The sequence below is a fragment of the Macrosteles quadrilineatus genome, unplaced genomic scaffold (assembly GCF_028750875.1).
Source record: "Macrosteles quadrilineatus isolate MER2022 unplaced genomic scaffold, UCM_ALF_1.0 Scaffold_9__3_contigs__length_116548681, whole genome shotgun sequence".
NCBI classification, from domain to species: Eukaryota; Metazoa; Arthropoda; class Insecta; order Hemiptera; family Cicadellidae; genus Macrosteles; species Macrosteles quadrilineatus.
The window spans coordinates 8,949,038-8,973,204 of NW_026542602.1; the positions used below are offsets into that span (position 1 = coordinate 8,949,038).

At 34.6% G+C, this 24,167-nt stretch overlaps 2 protein-coding genes across 4 annotated transcripts; one reads left to right on the forward strand and one right to left on the reverse strand.

Moving 5' to 3' along the window:
- Positions 1 to 1,577: 1,577 nt before the first annotated feature.
- On the reverse strand, positions 1,578 to 14,120 carry LOC129002288 (ADP-ribosylation factor 1). Of its 2 annotated transcripts, none has more exons than XM_054429973.1 (5): positions 14,004 to 14,120; positions 6,636 to 6,803; positions 4,350 to 4,459; positions 3,147 to 3,272; positions 1,578 to 2,334 (listed from the first exon to the last, which is right to left on the reverse strand). In XM_054429973.1, the coding sequence occupies exons 2-5, from the start codon at positions 6,781 to 6,783 to the stop codon at positions 2,170 to 2,172; spliced, it is 549 nt and encodes a 182-aa protein (XP_054285948.1). In that variant the 5' UTR covers positions 6,784 to 6,803; positions 14,004 to 14,120; the 3' UTR covers positions 1,578 to 2,169. The 2 variants fall into 2 exon arrangements, with proteins under 2 accessions (XP_054285948.1, XP_054285949.1); XM_054429974.1 differs by having other exon boundaries at positions 14,009 to 14,072.
- A 3,175-nt stretch (positions 14,121 to 17,295) lies between these two features.
- Positions 17,296 to 24,031, forward strand: LOC129004478 (transmembrane protein 107-like). Of its 2 annotated transcripts, none has more exons than XM_054433080.1 (5): positions 17,296 to 17,384; positions 18,756 to 18,856; positions 21,772 to 21,839; positions 22,479 to 22,579; positions 23,412 to 24,031. In XM_054433080.1, the coding sequence occupies exons 2-5, from the start codon at positions 18,764 to 18,766 to the stop codon at positions 23,570 to 23,572; spliced, it is 423 nt and encodes a 140-aa protein (XP_054289055.1). In that variant the 5' UTR covers positions 17,296 to 17,384; positions 18,756 to 18,763; the 3' UTR covers positions 23,573 to 24,031. The 2 variants fall into 2 exon arrangements, with proteins under 2 accessions (XP_054289055.1, XP_054289054.1); XM_054433079.1 differs by lacking the exon at positions 17,296 to 17,384 and adding an exon at positions 17,509 to 17,598.
- The last annotated feature ends 136 nt before the right edge of the window (positions 24,032 to 24,167 follow it).

Consider the following 24,167-nt stretch of genomic DNA (forward strand, 5'->3'; position numbering starts at 1 on the left):
AATGTAAGATACCTTTGAAAATGACATTTTGCAACTTTCAATAGAAAAATAAAATTGTATATTGGCTTTTTACTTTCTCTCCCTATACATAGTATATGGAACTACCAAAAAGGTTTACCATATCTGATGTTATGTTGAAGGTTGTATCGAATGTTGCTTTCCCAACGTAGTTTGTTTAGGTGTTTTAATGAGTGTTGAGCTGTTGGCTTACTTGTATAGCTGATGAGTGATCTTCAAGATAAAAATAATTTTTAAAACTTTTATTTGCCAATTAATTAGTTCAGGCATTACTTTTTACACCTTAAACATTGAAGTTGCCTCGACCAATGAGAGGTGGCTTCACATAGCTACCCTTAATTGTGTGCTTGTATTAAAAGAAAAAAAAACTATGTGTTTTTGCTTGCTTACACTGGTACACAGAAGTCACTCTGTACCTCTTGTAACGACCTCATTTCAATGACCAAAATCCTCCTCCACTACATTCAGTCTGAACGCATTGCTTAGCACAGACACCATAGGACACCTCTTGCACTGCAAGTTTTCAGAGTTTAATTGTGTGGTGTCACTTTTGTGTTTTGTTTCCTGTTACTATTGGCATTATTTTAATAATAAAGTGTTTGTATTTATCTAATTAGTTTGTCCTTACTCCAATTTTTATTATCTAGCAAAATTAACATAGGAAAATTTACCGTCATAACTTGAAACTTAACAGTGGAAAGTAGTAAAAAATGCTTTAATGATTGTTTTTTATATAAGCCTATCGATCTTCGAGTTGGGTCTATTTGATTGTTTTCTCATAGCTATGTAAGAGTGAAGGACATCACACTACTATCAATATTAGCAGCGTAGATTAATAAATAAAGAGAAACTCAATTTCCTACCACTTATTAAATATTTAGATTATGCTGGACAAGAATGCATGCAATGATGAAGATGATAGTTAGCGTTGAATTTCTGCAATACTTTAACATATTCAGGGCCTAATTATTTTGTAGGATGGATTGTATTTAATAGGCCTAGAAAAAAATAGTTATCGATTGGGAATAAATGTTATTACTACCTACTATGATATGAAAAAGAAAGGGTTAAAAAAATACAATAAGGGAATTCCACAACAAACTTAAGTAGAAAGAAAAAGTTTATTTATAGCTTTCTCCGATTTGGTTTGTACTGAACATTGAAATATGAATCATATTTATATTTAATTTGTTTTTCTCGTACAACATTTACAAGCAAATTTATACCAGCGGTTTTATGCTTTGGAAAATTTGGATTTTCAACTGCTTTTCTCAACTACATACACTAATGAGAATGTGAATTGAAATAACAAACTGTACATGATACTACGTTATATTTACATGTGTTATAAATGCACCTTTAAGTCAAGTTGTAGATAAAACAAAATTAAATACGAAAAATTCAAATAAATAAATTTATATATATATAATTAAAAGTAGAACGCCAGGCGATAAGGGTGAGCTTGTAGACTTTTAAAGCTTGGAACTTTTAACTTGATTTACTAAAAACATAACCAACAAATTGCAAAAGAACAACACAGGTTAAATAACAAAAAATAATAGGGACGATAATACACAGTAATATTCTAAAGCGATACATCAAAATATGAATATAAAACTAAGGTGTAAATTCACAGGATTAAGAATAACTTAAAAGAACAAAATGATCAAGCACAAATACATAGTTATTATATTTCACAAGTCTCCTCAACATACATCTCTTTCCAAGTTTAAACGTCAAAAACATACAATATATTTAAATATCGATAATAACAAATATGCGAAAGGAAAATGTACAACATTCGTTATATCCTAACAAATTTTAGATTGAAGATTCTGTTGAAGAGACAAAATGTACATCAGCCGACACTCGCGTATCAGACCATTTGCCGGAATGTTGTTATATATATATTATTCAAAAGTTTTCTGTCCTACACTAGGATAATCTTTTAGAAATCTTTGCAGAAAAATTCCCCCGCCCCCCTCGGATTACTGTTCTTAGCTGCGAATTTTCCCCCACAGCACGATGCAACAAATTAAAAACCCAACGTAAAGTCTGGATCGCGCGGCTCATACTTCTTTCTGTAGGGTGGGGGCTCGACGCGCCACAGTCGAGTTTGCGACCTCGTTTGTCCATTTAATCACACGCTCACTAACGACTGGCGTTCTTGAGTTGGTTAGACAGCCAATCAAGGCCTTCGTACAGACCGTCTCCACTAGTTGCACATGTAGCCTGAATGTACCAGTTGCGGTTGCGTAGTGAGTGCAGCCCCAACTTGTCTGTGATCTCTGCAGCGTTCATTGCGTTTGGCAGATCCTGCAATCAACAACACAGATGTATACAGTTAACTCAAGAACAGCTCAAATTTAAGAATCACATTCAGTATAATCAGCAACAGAAAGAGAGTAGGATAAGAAGATAACACTTATCATTCATTTCCTGGCACAAAACTGCACAGCTTCAAAACATTAGTTACAAAATAGCAACTTTACAGTAAATGTGCCTAAACCAACAAAGTTTACAATTTACGTTGTTCTGAAGAAAATAATTTACAAAAAAGGAAACCGGTAGGTGCAATTATATTTTATAGAAAAAATGCAATAATAATGGAGCCCTAACATTATTTTGAGCATTGTGGTGTGATAACAGACTAATAATTTCAAGTATACTGAAAAGATGATAAAATTTTATTGGATTTATAATACCTTCTAACCAAGGCAAACGATGAAATTGAATTACTCCACAAGTAGGCTGGTACACAGTGGCCTGTAGACCACAAAAGGTCTGTAGCCTATGGTAAATTACAATGCATCAACATTTGGCTTCACAATTTAATATCAATTGAATACCTTAAAGGAAATTTATATTTACTTAAGTTTAACTGCGTTACAAACAAGTATAATAAAGCTAGTAAACATAAACCAATAACAAATAACAATTTATATTCCAAATTCAAATTGAGGTGATTAATACGTTATCATGAAACTCAAGACCTCTCATTCAGGAGTGAGCGGTAAGGAATATGTTTAGGCTAATGGAAATGTATTGTAAACTGAAAGAAATACAGACATCCAATGGCAAAAATGACTAGCATTCATACAGGATTAACAGGATTCACAAGTATTTACCTGCTTGTTGGCAAAAATTAGAAGTACAGCATCCCTAAGTTCATCTTCAGCTAACATTCTCATTAGTTCTTCCCGTGCCTCTCCGATACGTTCCCTGTCATTGCTATCAACTACAAAGATCAGACCCTGCAACAAAATCATCACAAATTTTAACTTAAATAAAATGCCTAAAAATTAAAATAATAAAATCAATGTAATTTTGGTATAGTACCATAGTTGCAGCATGTTGTCAAAGCTTTTTTAGTTGAAAAAGTTGGATTTTCCCATGTTATTTTCTAAAAAAAAGTTTTCCGTATTAGCTAGCTTGTGTCAAGGTTAAATAATTTGAAACTAATTGTGGAATATCAAATTAATTATATAACAAAATGTGTTGAGTGCTGGTAACTGACATGAACTCTTTTCTTGGGAAGTGTAGTTGTGTTTGTGTCTATTCATCGATTTCCTCCACAATGTTTTTCTTCCAAAAACTGTTACTATGTGATATATATATATATATATATATTTTTGTATAGCTAAACATGGGTTTGGATTATATAGGATAGAAGCTTAACCGGATGGTAGTGGCGTGGCGGGATGGCGTGCGTTAGGCTTAGCTGCTGCAAAGAGTGTATGTGTGTGTGACTGTATGCTAGGAAAAGAAATGTATGTTATGTTGTTTATTATTAATTATGTTACGAAATGTGTATTTTACTTTTGTTCATATCATGTATTATTGTTATTACTATTATTATTTAGAGGTTAACTGTAAGAAAGGACCATGAGGTCCTAAGTTCGCCTCAATAAAGAAAGAAGGATTTTCAAAAGCTAATACCTACACTTGAATCAAAGTTTACTTGTGGCAATTTGTAAGCCTGTTAAATACAAAATATCATGAGCAATATACTAGCAAATATTTACGGTATGGATGGTAATGACAAATAAATGAGTCAAGCGAGTGGTTTGATGAATCATTACTCTAGAGGAACTATCTCAGAACCAATGTTTAAACTAATTAAAAATCTGTTAGCACAGACTGAGATACTCTAGAGAGCAGAAGAAAATTGTCAAAAAAATAAATATTCAACTGAATTGCAAACTAGTAATAGACCATTGAAGTAGGCCTAAAATAGTATTAGATATACATAGAAATTAAAATAAGGAGCTACAAAATGGAATTTAATACAAATTAAGATGCACAACGTCTATGATTAGGAAAGTACAAACCTGTGTGTTTTGGAAATAGTGCCGCCATAACGGCCTAATTTTGTCCTGACCACCAACATCCCATACTGTAAAGCTAATGTTCTTGTATTCTACAGTCTCCACGTTAAATCCTGAAAATTATGACACATGTTGTTTATTTAAATCCTGAAAAGTTTGAGACATGTTGTTTACAAGTTTGTAATGTAACTTTTTAGGTAACTAGGATAAAGAAACTCAATAAGTATTCAAATAATAAAAAATGTATTCTCCATTTTTTTTAGATTGCAGAAAACAAAAAAAACCAGACCTGCTTGAAACTAATTAGACCTAAAATTTGCTATTCCTAGGCCTATTGAATTAAGGACAAAAATTAGCACAATGAGCGACGGGAACGTGGCTGTGCTCGACGAGACGCAGAAGTGATGAGAAACGGAAGCGATTGAAGAGTCTGGACTATATTTTATAACATCTATAATGATGTCCCGCGGTCGAGGCAAAATCCATGATGATTTCATGCAACCGTGACAACATCCGTCAATATTTCTCACAAGTTGGACAACTGTGATCACCTTCTGTAGTCATGTCAAACCCACTGGTGATCATTACTTGCAATCGCAAATTCCGTGATAATTTCTTGCGATCAAGGCAACCGATGTGTCTTCCAATCGAGGCAACATCCGTTTATCTTCTAAACGATCATGTTAACACCTTTGATTGATTCTCACTATCGTAGTAAAAAATGTGCTAATAATCCACAATCGTAAAAACACTTGCTATGATTTCACAAGATCGTGGTACAACTACGATCGTCTCCAGCAGTAATTTCAACTATCTCTTTTACGATCGTGGCCACATTTTGTAATCATCTTGACACCAAACAGCGAAATTTTTGGCGATTTCCTGTGATCTCAGAAATGTCTATAATCACAACAGTTTTCCGCAGTTGTGATTTTCAACTAGGCTACGCATAAGGAAAAATTGGTAGAATTTTTGGATTTCATTCGAACAATTTAAGTTTCCCGGCTGTCTAAATTCACACAATTCCTGATTTTCCAGGTTGGGTGGACACCCTGTAACCTACAATACTCGTTTTATGCTGTTGCCCATGTTTTTCTCGGCGCCGGGACATTTTGTAACCCTATTCAATATTACAGTAGGCTACAGCCAATCATGATTTTTTTTCAAATAAACTGAAACATTTTGAGGTTACTAAGCTTTTAGTAGGTACTAACCTTTACGACAATACATGAAAACGGTTCCATTGATTTCACAAACAGTACTGTACCTACCTACCAATTCTAACTGTGGGGGGATGAGACATACTGCTTTAGGCCTATATACCATCAATATCAGATATTTTGGGACTAATACTATCCTTTACTACAACAAAATACCACGGCTGCCAACAGTGACAGGGAAATAAATATTCGGACCCACGATTTACCATTTTGGTCTGGGGTAAAATGTTAGGTAGTGATTTTTTTACCTTTTCTGAATGGAAATTAATTTAACTAATTGTTATCATGTTATACCTTGTTAGTGTATATGAAATAATTAATAGGTAGGGCCTAACTATTTAAATTATTCACTTAGGTAATTTTTTTATTGTTTTACAGTAAAAAAAAACAGTTGGATAGATTTATAATTGGTTCTGAGGGCAGTGAGCAACAGGAAAAATAACACACATTTGGTTAGTTTTCTATAACAATTTTTTCACGCATTATCATATTGTATTTCCTCAGTATGTCTAATTCATATGTACAAGCCTAACTTAAATATAATATTAAGGTAAAATTTTATCTTAATTAGTTGCCAAAATAAAATTATTCCTAAGTTCCTGATTATGGCTCTGGGACTTGTTGTAGGCCAAGTTACCTAAGAAAAAAACCGATCTAATTCTGAGCTAGAAGTTAATCAAAAATCACACAATAATCATCTGAAGATTATTAACGTCCTTAATTCAACTAACTCAGTTACGGTACTTATCGTCTTAATATATCGTCATAGAATAAATATTTGGAAAATATAATATAGGGATATATTTGCTGATGAATAATTCTCAGAGCCTAACTTGCACATATGAAACAAAATGTTGTTCAATGGAAATATTAGTCCCAATTCAGTAATTCAATGATTTTGCCAACAATGAACGAAAAGCTACCGTAACCAAACTAAATCATTAATTATTGTAATACTCTAGAATACTACATTTACAGACAGTTTTTACTTTCACTCTACAGGTACAACAAACAAATTTAAATAGACCTTCTTAACTCAAATAACATATATTTCATCATTTAGACTTACCAATAGTAGGAATTGTCGTAACAATTTCTCCTAGTTTCAATTTGTATAGGATTGTTGTTTTACCAGCGGCATCCAACCCCACCATCAATATCCTCATTTCCTTCTTGCCGAAGAGGCCTTTGAAGAGATTTGCAAACATATTCCCCATCTTGAACTGTGTTATTTATCCTGTAAAATACAGATTTGTCTTAAGTTAAAGACTTAAGGTTTTTAAAACTTACCACAAATCATAACATTTCTTACCTTCTTTACACTGCTTGTCTTTAAATTTAGACGTAACAGGTCTACACATTATTCTATAAACCTTATCCGCTCAAGTGTTTCTCCATGTATATTGCAATTAGCCAAAGAGGCCAGTTAAACTGAGTTTGTTAAGTTTGCAGACAATTTTTAACCACAACAAAACAATGTCGGCAAGTTACACAAATTGCATTTCCCAAGGGGTGTCAGAGAAGACATTAGGCCTACGTCTACAAATTATTTTAAAAGATAGTGGAAATCGTGGCATTTAAAAGGGTCTGTTATTTCAAACGTTTTTGTGATAGCCTAAATGTAATTTACCTGAAGTTATTATTTAAGACATATGTTAAACTACACATAGGCTACGGCTACACTATATATATTAAATCATTGAAAAATAGATACCTAGGCCTACTGATGTTATCATTTTAGGCCTAACTAACTAAGTGGCCTTAAGGGTAAATTTAATGGCACACTAGACTAATCACCACAAACGCCTCAAGGATTACTTTCAAATGGTACTTTCCTGTTGAAGTGAACATTCATTATCAATAATTTTTCTATATATCAAAAGTTTACTTTTAAAAACGATAGGCCTATAGGATATTAACGGATTAGCTGACAAATTCAATACCGGTAGCTTACCCTATTGTTCAGTAAGTATCAACATGAACAATTAGAAAAAACTATTGAAATGAAACTGTTCTAAACTAACCAAACTTGCTGTAAGTTCACTATTTCAAAATTCCGTTTGATTATGATAACATAATGATAATTTATTTGCGGGTGTAGCCTAACATATAAACTTGTAAAAATCACATGCACAGGTGCTTTGTCTTGATTTCTTAAACATTTTTATTATGAGTGTGACGGTCAGGCAGTTATTAACCATAGCCTATATTTTTTTTCACATGAGTACTTAGCCTAATTTCTAAAACGTTAAGTAGAAAACAAAAATATTGACATATCGAAAAAAAATCATTGATAATAATGAATGGGTACTTTCTCGAAATTACAAGTTCCAAATTCCAAGATTAATTCAGACACCAAATAACACTACTATTATAAAGGTCGATCGATTCCCTACGTAGAAAAATCAAAAGTTGTGTACTTTTATAAGTAACATTTTTTTTTTTATTGTTTGTTTACCTTACCGCAGCTGATTTTTGGTGATATGTGGTTTCCATGGCAACACAAAATTGTTTGTTAATCGCTAAAATAAATGAGTAAATACGTAAATCAAGAAGCAAGATATTTATAAACATTATAATAGGCTAGTTAAGAAGAAACAAAAAGGGCGAAAAATAATAATAACTAAATAAAAAATGGCGCTGCCTAGCGGTGACACGAGCGGCTCTCGTAAGTCGGCCTCCGGGCCTGCAGCGGCCGTACGAGTAACGCTCGTAAGTCGGCGCCAATGGGTTAATGACCTGCCATCTAGCGTAAAGGAGGCAAATGTATGCCTATTCGCGGACGACACTTCCCTAACTGTGTCCAGACCGAGTATGGAGGAACTGGAACTTGTCACCTTTCTGGAATCAAACTCCCTTCTTCAGTGGTGTGAAGAAAATGACCTAATCTTGAACGCTCAAAAAACCCAAATAGTCCAATTTGCCATTTCTAACCAGTCAAAACGGTCCCACTATGACTTGAACATTCTCCTCGACGATAACACTATCTCCCCTTCTTCAGAAGTAAAATTCCTTGGTCTTGTCCTTGATGAAAACCTCAAATTCCACAGCCACGTCGAGCACGTCAGCAAGAAAGTATCGGTGGGTATATTTATGCTGAGAGTTCTCAGCCAATCAGCCACCACTGATGTCCTATTATCAGCCTATTATGGGCTTGTCTACCCTCATCTGACCTATGCGGTTCCTGTTTGGGGGTGCGAAAGTGAGAGGACTAGGTTCTTGTTTAGGCTTCAGAGAAGGGCGATTCGAATTGTGTTTTCTATTTCCAAACAACAATCATGCAGAGATTATTTCAGAGAATTTAAAATTTTAACTTTCCCATCTATTTACATCCTCGAAACTCAATCTTTCCATAGCAAAAATACTTCCTTTTTCTCATCTGCAAAAAATTCCAGGTATCCATTGCGCAATACTTTAAATCTACCAATTCCCCAGCATTTCACTTCTTTCTTTCAAAGAAACTTCCATTACAATTCTGTAAAACTATTTAATAGACTTCCACCTCAATTGAAGGCCGAACAAGATCCAAAAAAGTTTAGAACAAGTCTAAAGTCCATGTTGTTAGATAGATCATTTTACAGCGTCCGTGAATTTCTACTTTAGTGGTCATTCACAAAGTCATGTGCGCATGTTTAGTTATTTAGTTATAGAATTTTTTACAGTAAGGAATTTTTTGTTATTAAGATGTAATGAATTTATTTTCCTTGTACTGACTTGGCTAATGCAAGTATTGTCAATTTGGCCCAATAAATGACTTATTGACTTATTAACCCTCTAGTTGCCAATCGACGTAATTACGGCGACTTGACAGGCCTACGGTTTCAGCTGATATAATCCCACAAGATCGAACAAACCCGGTCATCGGGCATACTATCGTGTTTAGGAGATTCTGGGCTTCATGTTGAAGAGTATAAAAGACGGCCGTTTCCCGAACTATTTTTCTTGTTCTGTGATAGTTTTCCCATATGTCATTGTTTGTTTATGTTGCTAGGGAACGAGTGTTTACGTTGTACTGTTATTGTGTGTCGTGATTTTTAGAGTTATTATAGGCTAAAGAAAAACAGGGTGAAACTAATATATTTTCTTTTTCCTTATTACATTTAGAACAAAATGTATATCTCAGTTTTTGTAAATATAGGCTAGCGATTTTTAATTTTTTACATTTGAGGTTGTCTCTCTCTGCGATAGGTCTCTGAGGGTCTACTAGATGAATCCAATGTTGGAGGTCAGGTCTATAAAAAGCAGTTTCCAGCATTTTCTGGAGCGCCGCATCATTATGAAGATTATTTGACCCTCTCTTTTTAAAAGTTTACCCTAACTTAAAAAACATTTTTTAATTTTGATATTCGTTAATTTACACCAGAGGCATTTGTTTAAGTTATAGCGAATTTCCCTATAGGGAAGTAGCTATTACCCTAGGTGGCACGGTAAGACCTAGGCCCGGGACCGATTTACTTTTGTAGGCTATTTTGATGTCCCCCAGAGGCCAAAAACACCATTCGTTCAATTTTTCACACATGTGTATATTTAAAGTACCTATCCCTCATTCACTGTATCAAGAGCTTCAATTACGAAATTGCATTAGCTTAAGTTAAGGTTAGGCCCACATTTAAACTGGTTTTACAGTAGGCCTAGAACTTAACTAGGTCTAGGCCTACATTAAACCTGATTTTTTAGCCTATTCCTGAACTTTCCTGCATAACTAAGTTAGGTACCTGCACTAGGCCTATATCTCCTACTGTATCTAAAGACGAAATAAAATATACTAAAGTAACTAAATCCTCAGGCTCCCATCCTCAGTGGATTACCAAAGATTCACAAACCGAAGATTCACAAACCCAACACGCAAAAATTAGGCCATTAGTTATAATTTACTTATAATTTAATTATAGATCATCTCCCACTTTTACAAAATTGCTAAAAAGCTTGAAAACTTAATCAGAAAAGAAACTGCTTTAAGGGTCATTTTCAAATTGAATGCAACTTTCAAGTTAAGAGTGGATTAAATAAAAACTTTGCTAGAGCCCCTTTGTTTTTACAAACAACATTCCAACATATATTAATAAACACTACCTAATAGAAATTTTTTCAGTTTATCCAGTAATTTATGATTGTTTACTGTTTTTTATTGGGTAATACCCTTAAAATGTCATGAGTGTTACTGTAATAAGATTATGGAAAAAACTGTTTCTTTGAATAAAAAAATTGTATACTGGAACAAAATGGTGTCATAAATAACTTACTAGACCTTATAATATAGGCCTATTGTTTTTAGAATTTTTTTATTTTGTTTTTTGTTATTAACCTTTTATGTGTCAGGAGTGTTACCCGACAGCAGAAAAGAAACTATATTTTTTTAATTTACTCAACATAACCAAGAAAATTTCAATCGATTATCAATGATTGTTGTTAGTGTGTATTGATATCTTTCCTTAATATAAACAAACGACTAAATATACAAACTTAGAGTTTTCTATAGGCCTACTAGTTTTTATTATTTTTATATTCAGTAACATTCATGACTGTAGGTAACACTCATGACAATAAGTAACACTCCTGAATTATACATTGGGAATTCAATAAAATAAAGCCAGTTTTTGATTATAAAAGTGTATTTTCTAACAAAAAAAGTTCATAGGCCTATATAAAAGTTTATATTCAGTTATATTATTTTTATATTCAGTAACATTCATGACTGTAGGTAACACTCCTGACAGGTAACATTCCTGACTAATGTTACTATTCAATTATAAAAGTGGACTCTGGGTAAAGACCAGAATTTGGAGGTTAGGTTTACATTCATAGTACATCAACACTAAACAACTGATATTAAGTAAACTTTTCTAAAGTATGCATATCACTTAAAAAAAATAGTAACACTCTTGACAATGAATTAAAATACTTATCATTATTAAAACGTATTCTTGATGTATTCTGGTTTTCTTCTAACTTAAATCATAAACTTCCACATTGCTGGAAACTAGAAACAATATGGCTGCTTATTGCCAACAAAACAAAACAAAATTTCCCTTTTTTCCCTGTTTTCATTGGGTAACATTCCTGAAGTAACACTCAGGACCGATTGTGGGGGACAGTTGTTCAAAAATTGTTATAAAAAAATATATGCATATTAAAATTGAATTTTGCTATCAATGTTTCTTTATGGTTAAAATACTTCATTATTAATAAGGTATTTACATTATATACTTGCTGCAAACAGCTTAATTAAAAGTTATATCGTTAAGTTCATGTTGAAGGACAGTAGAAAACAATGACTTACCTAGATTCAAAATTTTATATAAAAGAAATTATGACTCAAAAATCAATGACAATTCAAAAGTGTGTTCTTATATAGGCTATGTGTTTCTTCACTCAATACTTTTTTTTAACTAAAATTGTTAAGATAAGTATATATATTTTTTAAATCCTAAAATGTTTAGGACTGTAAAGTTGCATCCAGTTTGAAAATGACCCTTAAAGAATGACCATAGTGTAAAAAACACTGTAGATTTAGTCAACAAAATAATCAAAAATAAAATTAAAAGGCCCTTATATAGGCCTATTAGCCTAGCATACTTTGTGTACTTAATGAACTTGTTCACAAATGTGCCCATTAGTGAGGCCATTGACCCTATTGAAATCTAATTTGGAGAAAAATTTTTCTTTATCAAATGAAGCCAAACAAGAATTACATTTAGTCAACCTAACCAGATGCGTCCTTCAACAAAACTATGTTACGTTTGAAAACAAACTATCTACAGCATGAAGGTTTAACCATGGGTTCACCCCTGTCCAGCATTCTCTAAGAACTGTTCTTAAACCACATTGAAAATAAATTCTTGTGGTCAGACTCCAACCGCCACAAAAACAAAATAATACATTAAGTTACAGTCGATATGTGGATGACACATTCATTATATTCAACAGAAATGAAAGACAAATCACGTTACTAAAATCTCATCTGAACAGTGTCCACCGAAAATTAAAATTCACCCTCGAAACTGAGATAAAAACGTCCTTTATTTTTTTGGGCATCACAATTACACGAACCGACCAGAAATAAGTCTCTGCAGAATACGGAGTTGTACTTCACAACACACTGAGGAAAGAAATGGCGAAACATTAAGTATAAGTCGCATAGCCTATAAAACACCTAACAAACTCTCATTTCTCCTCGGGGAAAGAAAAAAGAAGACACTTGATAAAGTAGGCAAAAACAGCAAGGGTGTTTATAATAAAATAAATGTGACGATTGTCCAAGTTTTTATCAGACAAACTGTTCAAAGAACATCATAAACCAAAGGCAAACATTAATTCAAACAATAACTACACCGACAAACACAATAATTTAGAAATCATGCCTCTATAAAATATAGACAAACAAATGGATAGGCCTACTATAGAAGAATTTGAGATCTACAAAGCATCAAAACAACATCCCGATCATATATTAAATGAACAGCTGTCCTTCAAATCAAACATAAGGTAATTTACAATAGGCCTAGGCTACTAACTGCCATCCACATTATCAACCAAAACAAAAGAAACCAGAGCAAAGATAAGGGGAGAGAAGGGGAGGGGGTCACAACTCCCAACACGGGTCAGTCATGTTTTGTATGTGTTTCGTGTTGTGTGCAAAAATGTGCTGACGACTCCATCCACGGATGAGAAGACCATAGTTTAACAACAAATTAAAGATGTCTTCGCTTAGCAGCACGAAACGGCCTTAGTTAGCCTATTTTATAACTTAAGGATCAATTGACGCAACAAGTAAATTAAACCTTTTTGTAAGCAAGTTACGTTATCACCGAGCCATTGTGATTCCTAACTTAATCTTAATCCTTACACGGCCACAGAGTATCTAAAACTACGCTAACTGGTTAGGCCTACAACACCTTTTAGGCCCTAACCAGAGCCTAGGCCTAGGTAGCCTATACTTGAAAGATTAACTGATAGGCCTAACTTATTGAATTATAGCTTGCCTATTCTTAAAATGCATTGATAATTTGAATGAGTAACAAGTGACTGTATAGAGTAAGCATAATGCAGCACTTAGGCTTACTTAGCTTATTTGACATCAAGCCTAGCTTAGGTCTACCTCCCAATAGCCAACCAGCTGCTAAAGTAATACAGTTTTCAGTTTTGTGAGATTTGTAGTTGTTGCAATGGATCTTAGTAACGTCCGTCTTATCCTATCTGCTAGTATGGACATTGTTTCTACACAAGCTATTAAAAACTAAATTAATCCTTTCTTAGCATTTAGTCTACGCCATAGATTTGGAGCAGTAAGCCGGAGAGCCGTTGTAGAATACGGATTGATCTCCGACTCCTCCCAAACGTTCATTTAGCTTTAAAAACCACACGATCAGAGTTAAATTTATCTTATAAGAACCAGTTTATGACCCACATAAAACTAGTATGATGAAAGGAAACCTACCTTACCCAGACAGACACTAGAAAGATTATCCTAGTCACTTTATTTGTTACGCCACTGATGTACAACACCGAACAAAGATGGCGGACACAAGACAGAAAAGATTCGTGGTTCGTGCCACGTATAGGGGTCGCAGTAATGACGCGATTGGATGATTCAAAGTCATGTGACCTGACGAGTCATAACAGTACAACTGCCTTTATATCTCGTCACATATTTGCTATAATTAGCTTAATTTAAAGACATACTGTATGAAGTAAAAATATGTTTTTCAATATTATTCATTATAATTTGGGATGGGGACACCCCCTATGGCATATTTTAACCCAAAAAGTCTAGGAGTGAAGGATTAATGTCGAGTGGAGTATGATGCCTTTTGTAGCTCAATAAAATAGCATTCGCGTTCATCAACACAAAACTGTGTATTTTCCGGAGTGTGAATCATGACTGTAGTCAATCAGTCAATCTCAATGTGTATGTTAATCAATCCCTTATAGCCATGAAAGACATTTAATAATTATAATTTTCCTTATTTTTTATTTCTTATTATTAAGGTACAAAATTGTAAGCCACCTGGTTAATTTTCAATGCCAGGAGAGCTAAAAGCAGCCATTTTCAGGGCCTAATATTTTTCAAAAATTTTCCCGCACCCCCTTCTGCCAGCCAGCCAGCCCCCTGGTAATCCATACCCCCAGACTTCTCGACAACCAACCCCTTCTCCATTTCAAAATCCTGGCTAGGTCACTGGCCAAATCTAGGTCTTCGGGTGATGACCACGTCGTTGAAAGAGTAAAACTAGAGGCCGACGTTTCAGATGCGTATAGGATCTATCCGTCTTCGGGTCGAACTTAAGTCAAAGTCCTTTATTAAGCCAGAAATAAACAACTACTTTTTCTGACAAGTCTTTAAACGAATAAAATTTAATTTATTATGAAATTAATTAAGTAGGTACTAAATATATAAATTTATACAAATTGTTCGGTTGTGACACACAAGCCATGGTGGAAGAAAAAAAAGAAAAAATGGTGGTGTTTTTTTCCTTCCACAATGCACAAGCCCGTGTCGTTTAATAAAGACTACCAGCAAATTTGCGGACGCTGTGTAGCAGACCTTATTTATCAGCGATGGACTTAACACATTCCCTAAATTTTCCTTTGTTCTGTTCGGCTTTCAAAGGGAGAGGGAGATCATTAAAAAGTTTTACTGTATTTGAAGTGGAAATTTTTCTGAAAGAAAGTGGTTGAGTGTCGTGGTATGAAAGATTGAAATTGTTGCGGATAGGATACATAATCCTATCACACCAATTATAGTTCAATAACCTACTATGAAATCTTATATGAAATATAGTTCGTATGAACTCTTTATATACTTGGAGAGCTATAAGATGATTGGGGTTTCTTCATAAATGATCAAGTTTATAAAATGTAAATGGAAGGGAAAGTTAAAACTTAAATGTGATCTGAAGACTTATTTACAGGATTGGCAACGGTGAAGGGAACAAAACAGTTCGAAGAGCCTTTTTTGAAGCTTTAAATATGAACTGAGTCCTTTGGCTTTCACACTTAACATTCTGGTCTTAACATTCTCACATTTCCATCCATGTATGTTTTGGCAAGTTTGTTGTATGTAAAAGAAAACATTTCTCACTTTGAAAAGATATCTGATGTTCACAACTATTGTAAGATACTAGATCTAAAGATAATCTGTAAGGCATAAGTATACAGCCACTCTAAATAGTTTTGAGTACCAAGGTGTAAAAATGTACAATTTCTTGCCTGCATCCATCAAAAACCTGTGTGTTTCAAAATTTAAACATGTTTTAAAAACTACTCTAACCCAGGCTTGCCTGTATAAACATGAAGAGTACTTTGGTTTAGAGTTTTAGTTATTTTAGTTGCCATCTTGATTGTTTTGTTTTTCTTTTTCTTTTGACGATTATTGTCATGAACTTTGTATTTTAGTTTTAATGACAATAAAGCATTTGATTTGATTTCATTTCATATCACTATCACAATTACTATAAAACACTATCCTATATTTACACTTATTTACATTTTAGTCGGTGTACGATTTGCGGTGCGAGTCTGCGAGATCCGAGCGCCATCATTTTATTCTTTGCCGATGACAAGAAGATCAGAAAAGAAAATTTTGACGATTCCCAGATCTTGATGACCGTGGAGAAGATAAATTGAACTATGAACTAACTAAACTATGACACTACCCTTATCACGAGTAGTAGCCACTTAAACCAACTGAAAATTTGAGCAATCGAAATCCTTAAAATTAGCCTATTATGGCTTCTTCCACAGCCTAATGATATACGGTGTCATTGTCTGAGGCTTCACGCTTCAGAGACAAAAGCATTCTGAAAGCTCAAAAGCCTGCTATAAGGGCCATATAACGTCTAGCGCGAGGCACGAACATTGCGTAGACCCACGGCCGCCTTTAACTACAGGCCGCGGCCTGGTAGAATTGGCAACATCGCAAGTGGTGTTGTTCAGTGACAGACGTCCAATAAGATAACATGGCAGACAGGTGACATAAGCTCATTAATTCGCACTTTATTGATTTAATTTTTGATATATGAATATAAATTTATTAAAATACATATTGAAAATAAAACATACAGAATTGAAAATTGAAACAATATGAATTAAAATCTATATCTGTACATTTTTAAGCGGAGTCAATATTGTCATAGTCCAGTAACCAATCTTTCGTAAATACACAAATACCATTAGTTGCTTCCAAACAAAAACAGCTGTTACAACACCACTTGCGACGTTGCCAGTTCGAAGGCCGCGGCCTGGAGTCAAAGGCGGCCACTGTTCCGTGACTTGGGAGTGATGACTGTTTACAGACTATTCATTTACAACTGGCTGGTACATGTAAAGGGCAACATAGACAACCTCAGCTGCAGAAACCAACTTCACAATCAAATCACAATACAAGAAGAGGAGAACAACTTTTTGACGAAATCCATTGAGTCAGTCATTACTGGTCAGCGATGTATGTATGTTATAAGGTATGTTATAGATATGTTAGATATTATGAAAATCAACGGGCTAAAAAGGTGGCCGTGACTAATTCCGTTGTTGGTTGTGGTCTTCTTTTCAGATCAACTTCACTCAACCGGCTGTTACTAAGCAACGATCTGACAACAAGAACAAACAATCCAATCCAACCCCAACCCAAACAAACGTCATAAATGAATAAATATATTTATTTATTTTTTAAAGTACCTAATTAAGAAGATTAAAAAGGGGACTTAAAGAGTGTAAGGCTAATAGCCTATTTTTGATATATTATGGTATTGTAATATAAGCAGAGGAAAAATCTAATACAGCATTTTCATCTCATATTATCTAAAAGTGTTTGTGCCAGGTACACTGCAGATAAAACAAGGGTTAATTATAGTATTAATTTGATCATATACGGTAGGCCTAATAAACAATCATATAAACTGTCATCTAAATGTGCTACCTAACTTATTGCTATTAAATTGTGTGGTTGGGTTAGGTAATTTCTTATACTTTTTGAAAACATTAAAGTAGGTAGGCCTATGGGCCTAGGGTGCTCTATAATTAAAGTGTATCCGGTAACGTATGCCATGATTATCTAAATTAGTTTAGTTTTCGTTTTGTTCGTAAATAATGATTAGATTAGTTTGGATTTGTACGATAGCCAACATACTGTGACACAGTGCTAGATTTGTAAAAAATGAGGTGCCTGAACTGTATCTTAACCCTTAATATGATTAGTAACTATTTATGCCAATATTTTCATCATTACAAAGGAGAGGCCCTGGAACTTCATTCCGCTGCATTCCCCGCAGATCAAGCACTGGCGATACATATTTTAAAAGTGAATTAAGATAAGTGAAAAATTCATAATTAATTAATAAATGAGATGACACCTTTAGCTTTGTTATCTACACATATATCATTTACTAGCTGTACCCGCGGGCTTTGCCCCGTTTAACTTCATAAGTATTCGCATGGCTCAATTAAGTCCTGGTTGAACTTCGTTCGCTACGCTCACTCACCTTTAGGTTGGAGCTGGTTCGCTGCGCTCGAACTTGCCTTCAGGTTAGCTCGTTCGCTACGCTAACTCGCCTCCAGGTTGAAGTTCGTTCGCTACGCTCACTCACCTTTTGGTTGCAAATTAGCTGTTGTCATAAATTAAAAAAAAATAATAGTGCTGCACCCTGTTGGTAATCCTTGCAACTTTAATGCTATTGAACATCACAGAACAGAACCAACTTGTTTAATTGAAACAGCTGTTAAGATTCATTAATTCCTTTTAAATATGAAAAATCATAAGGTTAACATGGGAAACTCCAGTGCCACTTGGGCGGAGCCCGGAAGCCCGATCAGAATAAAAACTACTTAGTTTTCCTATTTAATGCCCAAAGAATCGGTGTACCGAATTTCAGCCTCCTAGGTAAATGGGAAGTGGGAGAATTAGTGATGAGTGAGTGAGTCAGTCAGTCAGTGAGGGCTTTGCCTTTTAAATATATAGATGAAGTTGTAATGTTTCGCCTTGAGATCTAACAGAAAATTAGAGCCTATAAGTTCTCTGGTGGCGGAATTTGTATCAGTTTTTTAATCTTGTTTATTTTTTAGTTTTAAGCCCATAGAAACAGCATGTTTTAGTGTTGTTTGGGATTTTGTTCCATTTGTTTTTGTTTACCACAAGGTACATAATTAAAAAGTCTCAACATTTATAATATACTTAGCTAGAATCATATTTCAGGTACGGAGATGATAAGTCACTGTGGTGAAAGTTTAATACCAGCTAGGTTTTTGATACTTCTGGCGCACATGACTATCTGCTTAGTTACACTGTCTTACATGGTAAGTAGTTACGTAATAAAAAACTCAATTTTTTTTAATTATTCCCCATATCATATACATTAGAACCCCGGTTAACCGAAATTGGGTTAACCGAAACGGTTCCATAAATTAATACAGGGCTAAAATATAAGTACAATAAGTAATATCTAAACAGGGAGGCCTTTTCCTCTCTCGAAAAAGGTCCAAAACCCATTGTAACATATTTTTGTATCTGAAATAAAACACTGTATTATGTAGACATTTCGTGGCGAACTTCATTTTTCCTACACACTGTGGTAATACATAGGCTATTTTAGCATATGATGGGTTAACCGAAAAATTGGTTATCCGAAACGGCTCTCCCCCCTTTATTTCAGTTAACCGGGGAAATCATGCAATTTTTATTTATAAATCCTTTTTGCAATTTTCTAATTAAAACAATTATTGCTCAACAGTCACCTTAATTTGATAATCCAGGACTCGTCAAAATAATTACACAACGAAGACACACCTACACGCCAGGGCCGATTTACCGAATAGGCACGGTAGGCACTTGCCTAGGGCGCGAGGCAATAGGCTTTTTTTTGGGGGGGGGGGGGCGCCAAAAAATTGGAAAATTTAAAAAATTGGTGGTTGTATTTGCATGATCGTGGTAAACTTCCTGATAATCCCTCCCGGCCATCCAGACATCGTAACCGTCTCCCCCGATTGAGGTAAAAATTCGGACTATTTTCCACGGTCGTGTGGACATAACCGTCCATGATCGCGGCAATATATGAACATATCCCGCGGTGTGAGGAGATTATCATCGTCTTGCGCGATCGCGGCATAATTCTGATCATCTTTCGCGGCCGTGTAGAAATCATTATTGTATCTCCCGCAGTCCTGTAGATATCGCAATCGTCTCCCGCGGTCGTGAAGACATCGTAATTATTGTTTCCCGCGATTGCGGCAAAATGTTAATCATTACCGCAGTCGTGTGGACATTGTCATCGTCTTCCATGATCGTGGAAATATTCTGATCAACCCTCGCGGCTCTGTAGATATCACCATCGTCTTCTGCGATCGTGGAAAAATGATAATCCCTCGCGGCCGTGTGTAGACGTATTGTCGTCTCCCGCGGTCACGGAAACGTCTCTGTTGTCATTCCCGATGGCGGTAAATTTAGAATTCCAGGTGGAATACAAAATTCATCACGGTTCAAAAAAACTTTAGCATAATTTCCGGGTTCCCGGTTATCCCGGTCGGTGGATACCCTGATAAACAGGGTGTCCCGTAAGTAAACAGCCAAACTCCGGGAAATGGTTCTATGAGTCAAAATAAAGAGAAAATGAACAATAACATTTTTACCAAAATCGCTTTGTTGACCAGATATCCGCCATTTTGTATTTTTTACATAAACATTTTATTTTTGGAATTTTTCAACCGATCTTTATGAAACTTGGTATGTAGGCTAGGGTAGAAGGGACCCTATGATAGAAAAAAAGTTAATCTTGATCCAACACACAATTTCAAAATGGCGGCCATTTAAAATGTTTAAACCAAAATTACTAAAAAACTACTCATTTTATGAAAAAATGCCAAGAAAACTTGTGTTTAGCATTTGTAATTCCCTATCAAACGATACCAAATTCAAAAAGATCTAATAAGAAATATTTGAAATATTACGATTTTTAGCTGTAAAATTAGGCAAACCTGACTAGCTTTCTGCCTTATTCTACCCCATTTTACAACAAAAAATCGTAATATTTTCATCTATTTATAATTCGATCTTTTTGAACTTGGTATCGTTTGATAGGGAATTAAAAATGCTAAATAAAAGTGTTCCTATCATTTTTTCATAATATTTTAAGTTTTTGAGTAATTTTAGTTTAAAACTTAAAATGGCTACCATTTTGAAATTTTATGCTGCATAAAGATTAACTTTTTTTCTACATGGATCCCTTCTACTTTAACCTACATACCAAGTTTTATAAAGATCGGTTAAAAAATCCAAAAATAAAAATGTTTATGTAAAAATACAAAATGGCGGATATCTAATAACAAAGCGATTTTGTAAAAAATTATGTTCTATATTTTCTCTTTATTTTGACCCATAGAACCATTTCCCGGAGTTTGGCTGTTTACTTACGGGACGCCCTGTATATTGCAAAGGGGCGCTACTATTAGTTGTGCCTAGGGCGCTGACAGGGTCAAAAACGGGCCTGCTACACGCACAAAAAAAATCGTCCTTGGATTTACTCTGACGTTTTGCAGAACCAAAAATAACACCCTGTTTTCTCAGGGAAATGAAACTTCATTTCTCTCGTGTACCCGAGCCGACGCCTAACCACGACTGCTAAATCAGCTGTTCATGTTGCATAAGGAGGAGGCAGGGGGGTTGTTGGACGTACTGGTTATTTATTGTAGATAAGCCTTTAAAATCCTTGGCCTTATCTCTTAGCTGTTCTAGTTTTCAGGTTTTAGTTCGGTGAGGAGGCTACGAATTGTTTCCTTAATTTTGAAAACTACGAATATTGTGTTTTGAATTTATGCGCCTTAACTTTCCTCAGACATTTTTTACGTACAGTATATAAACAGCTAGTAGTAAACTGTAATGGGTTCTTCTTCAGTGGTGGGTTTCTAATCATTGTGAATTCAAAGGTATTTGAATGAATGCCAAGCAGTATGAGTGTTTGAATAAGTGTTTTAATCAGTTATACTTATCTCTACTCAATCATTGTTCTTAAGAAACTTAATCATTCCTTATTCAAGCACGTTATGGTTGTTGTCTTATAGACACAACTGAACAAAAACTCTATAATAAAGAAAACTCTGTCGCAGTTAATTTTCAGTAAAAGTAGATGAATGGATAAAATGAAAATGTCATGCTTTATTAGGGGTTGCTGGCTTCAGTGTAGTATAAATCACATTTTGTGTAAAATTTATCTTTTCAGAATGGAAATATTAAAACATGTCTGCCAGAGGAGTATGAGGAGAGTGATTATGACACCGAATCATTTCAGTAAGTAACAGTTGGTGTGTCCGGTGTGTGGTTTAAAAACAATTAATCTAAGTCAAGTGTAAGCTTTGCAGTTGAAATTTATAACTAAATATTGTCTGATCTCTTAGTTTACTTTATGAGATAAGGAAATATAATATTGTTTTACATAGACAAAACTAGACACTCATCTACCATAAGTTGAAATTACAATACCAATTGATATGGAAATTCCACCTAGGTACGTATTTTGACCTGAATATGAGCTTTGACTATTAATACAACTAGACATCCAAAAGTCAATGATATGCCATTCATTGAGTGAAGGATGAGTGTAGAATGAAGTTACACAAGTTAGATGTCTTTTGTGTAGCTTTTTACTGACTAATAACAGCTGTTTCATTAATAAGGACCATTTATTAAAAGCCTTAATGATGAAGAGCTGCTGGGTCCAGTTTGAAACCATAAAAAAACTGCTAACTTTTCTCAGGATTGAACCAGCGACCTTTAGGTTACTAGGCGAGCACTAAAACCCAGCTAGGCAAATCAGCTACTTTTAGCTCCTTCGGTCTCAACTATTATAAATCTAAAAATTGAAAAAAATATGGGACTTTCAAAACTAACAAATTATTATTGTTTACTATTGATAATTATTGTTTACAGTTTCCGTCTTGGACTTTATTTGGGTCTCGGCCTCATCGCAATAGAGTTCCTCGGTTTTCTCAGCGGAACGTCCATGTTTCTACCTTCAGTTGCAACACTGTGTATCCTTTGCTTACTACCATTGACTTTGAAATAGTCCAAGTCAACTTCCCATCCTATTGTAAATCTGGGGCCTCTTCGATGAGAATGTTTTATGTCTGGTTACATTTGACTGTACTATTTCAACATACTTTTGATGTTTCTTTTTAGGGTAAATTTTACAGTGTAGGCTACACTTAACTCTTTGATTATTATGGGCTACTGTACAAAGAAAAAGGAATTAATTGTTAAACAAAAATTATTTTATTTAATTGAAATTGTTGAAAAGTGACTGAAGGGATAAGAAAAAATAGTTAACATAAAAATGCACTATATACAACAGATTATGAATCTTTAAGGAAGTATATGTACAGTATTTGTGAGTGTAGTGTGAGGTTGGATGGTGAAAAAGGGTTAAATTCTGTTGGATGTGGTAAAAGGCTAAAAGGTTTGCAAATGGAAAAGAACTGCAACCATAGTCTATTGAGATTCACTAATTGAATTTTTAGTTTACATATACGCCATGATGTCTTTTGGGAACATTTGGGAGAAACTATTAACATTTTTAGGTAAGCACCTATCCTTGTTATTTTACACCTTGTCTTTACTTGGTGTATTTTCATCAGTTCCCTATCCGTCACTCGATCAAACACAAATCAACATCACTAAGTGTAAATTATTATAGGGAGGGGGGGGGGGGTGAATGGAGATTTTCTATTGGACGTGTATTACTTTTCTAAGTTTGATGTGACATTGATCATTTGGGTACTGACCAATTAATTGCTTTAGTTTGTTGATGTATCACATTAGACTCATCCACACAGTTTTTTTATACCAAGCCTTAATACCAAACAGCTGTTGGTTGCCACGCGAGTGCGTGCGTGCTCATGTCACAATCACTATTGGACGACTGGAGTTGCCACTCGTACTGGTGGATCTTCTTCTTCTGCTCTCTGATACCGGGACTCGTAGAGTTGGCAGTGGCAGTCAATATGCATTTGCTCAAGCCAACGTGACTATGAGTACCTATCTGAAATATCGGTTGAGTTTTGATATTTAAAGTAGGTTTATACTGTTTATTGTGATTCAAACGAGTAGCACAATAACTATTGAACTTACAAGTGAAAAAAAACCCTCATTAAGCCTGACTAATTGAAACAGACCTAATCTGGACACCTGATTGACAGGAGCTTATACAAATGGTATTCAGTTAAGTTAGGAATGCACCAGTAGTTTATTTGTGTAAAATATTGTTAAGTGTTAAGTAATGCTCAATTGTGTGCGTAAGTAAGGTATGTGTTGCATTCTTTTGCTATAGTTACTGTCAGCCAAAAATATCTAACTATACTTGTAATACAAACATTTTTTCAATTTTGTACTTTTAAGTTCAGAATAGACTATTTAAACCTTTTTCCTGAAAAACTGTTTCATGATTTACAGTTAGTATCAGAATGTGCCTTTATTCATGTATGTGAAACCAAAACTACCTGCTACCCCTATGTTTAAAGATTAGCTGTTTAGATTGTTTCAGTAGGAGGGATTTCTCCAACACAGGGATAGTTCTCCTTGCATGTGGAATATTTTTGTTTACTACATGTGGATCAAAAGTTC

Coding starts and splice junctions, on each gene's coding strand:
- LOC129002288 (XM_054429973.1), bottom strand. CDS start 6,783: ATGGGGAATATGTTTGCAAATCTCTTCAAAGGCCTCTTCGGCAAGAAG. Junction 4,460..6,635: donor TACGACAATTCCTACTATTG/GTAAGTCTAAAT, acceptor CATAATTTTCAG/GATTTAACGTGGAGACTGTA. Junction 2,335..3,146: donor TAATTTTTGCCAACAAGCAG/GTAAATACTTGT, acceptor TGTTGATTGCAG/GATCTGCCAAACGCAATGAA.
- LOC129004478 (XM_054433080.1), top strand. CDS start 18,764: ATGATAAGTCACTGTGGTGAAAGTTTAATACCAGCTAGGTTTTTGATA. Junction 21,840..22,478: donor TATGACACCGAATCATTTCA/GTAAGTAACAGT, acceptor TATTGTTTACAG/TTTCCGTCTTGGACTTTATT. Junction 22,580..23,411: donor ACCTTCAGTTGCAACACTGT/GTATCCTTTGCT, acceptor AATACCAAACAG/CTGTTGGTTGCCACGCGAGT.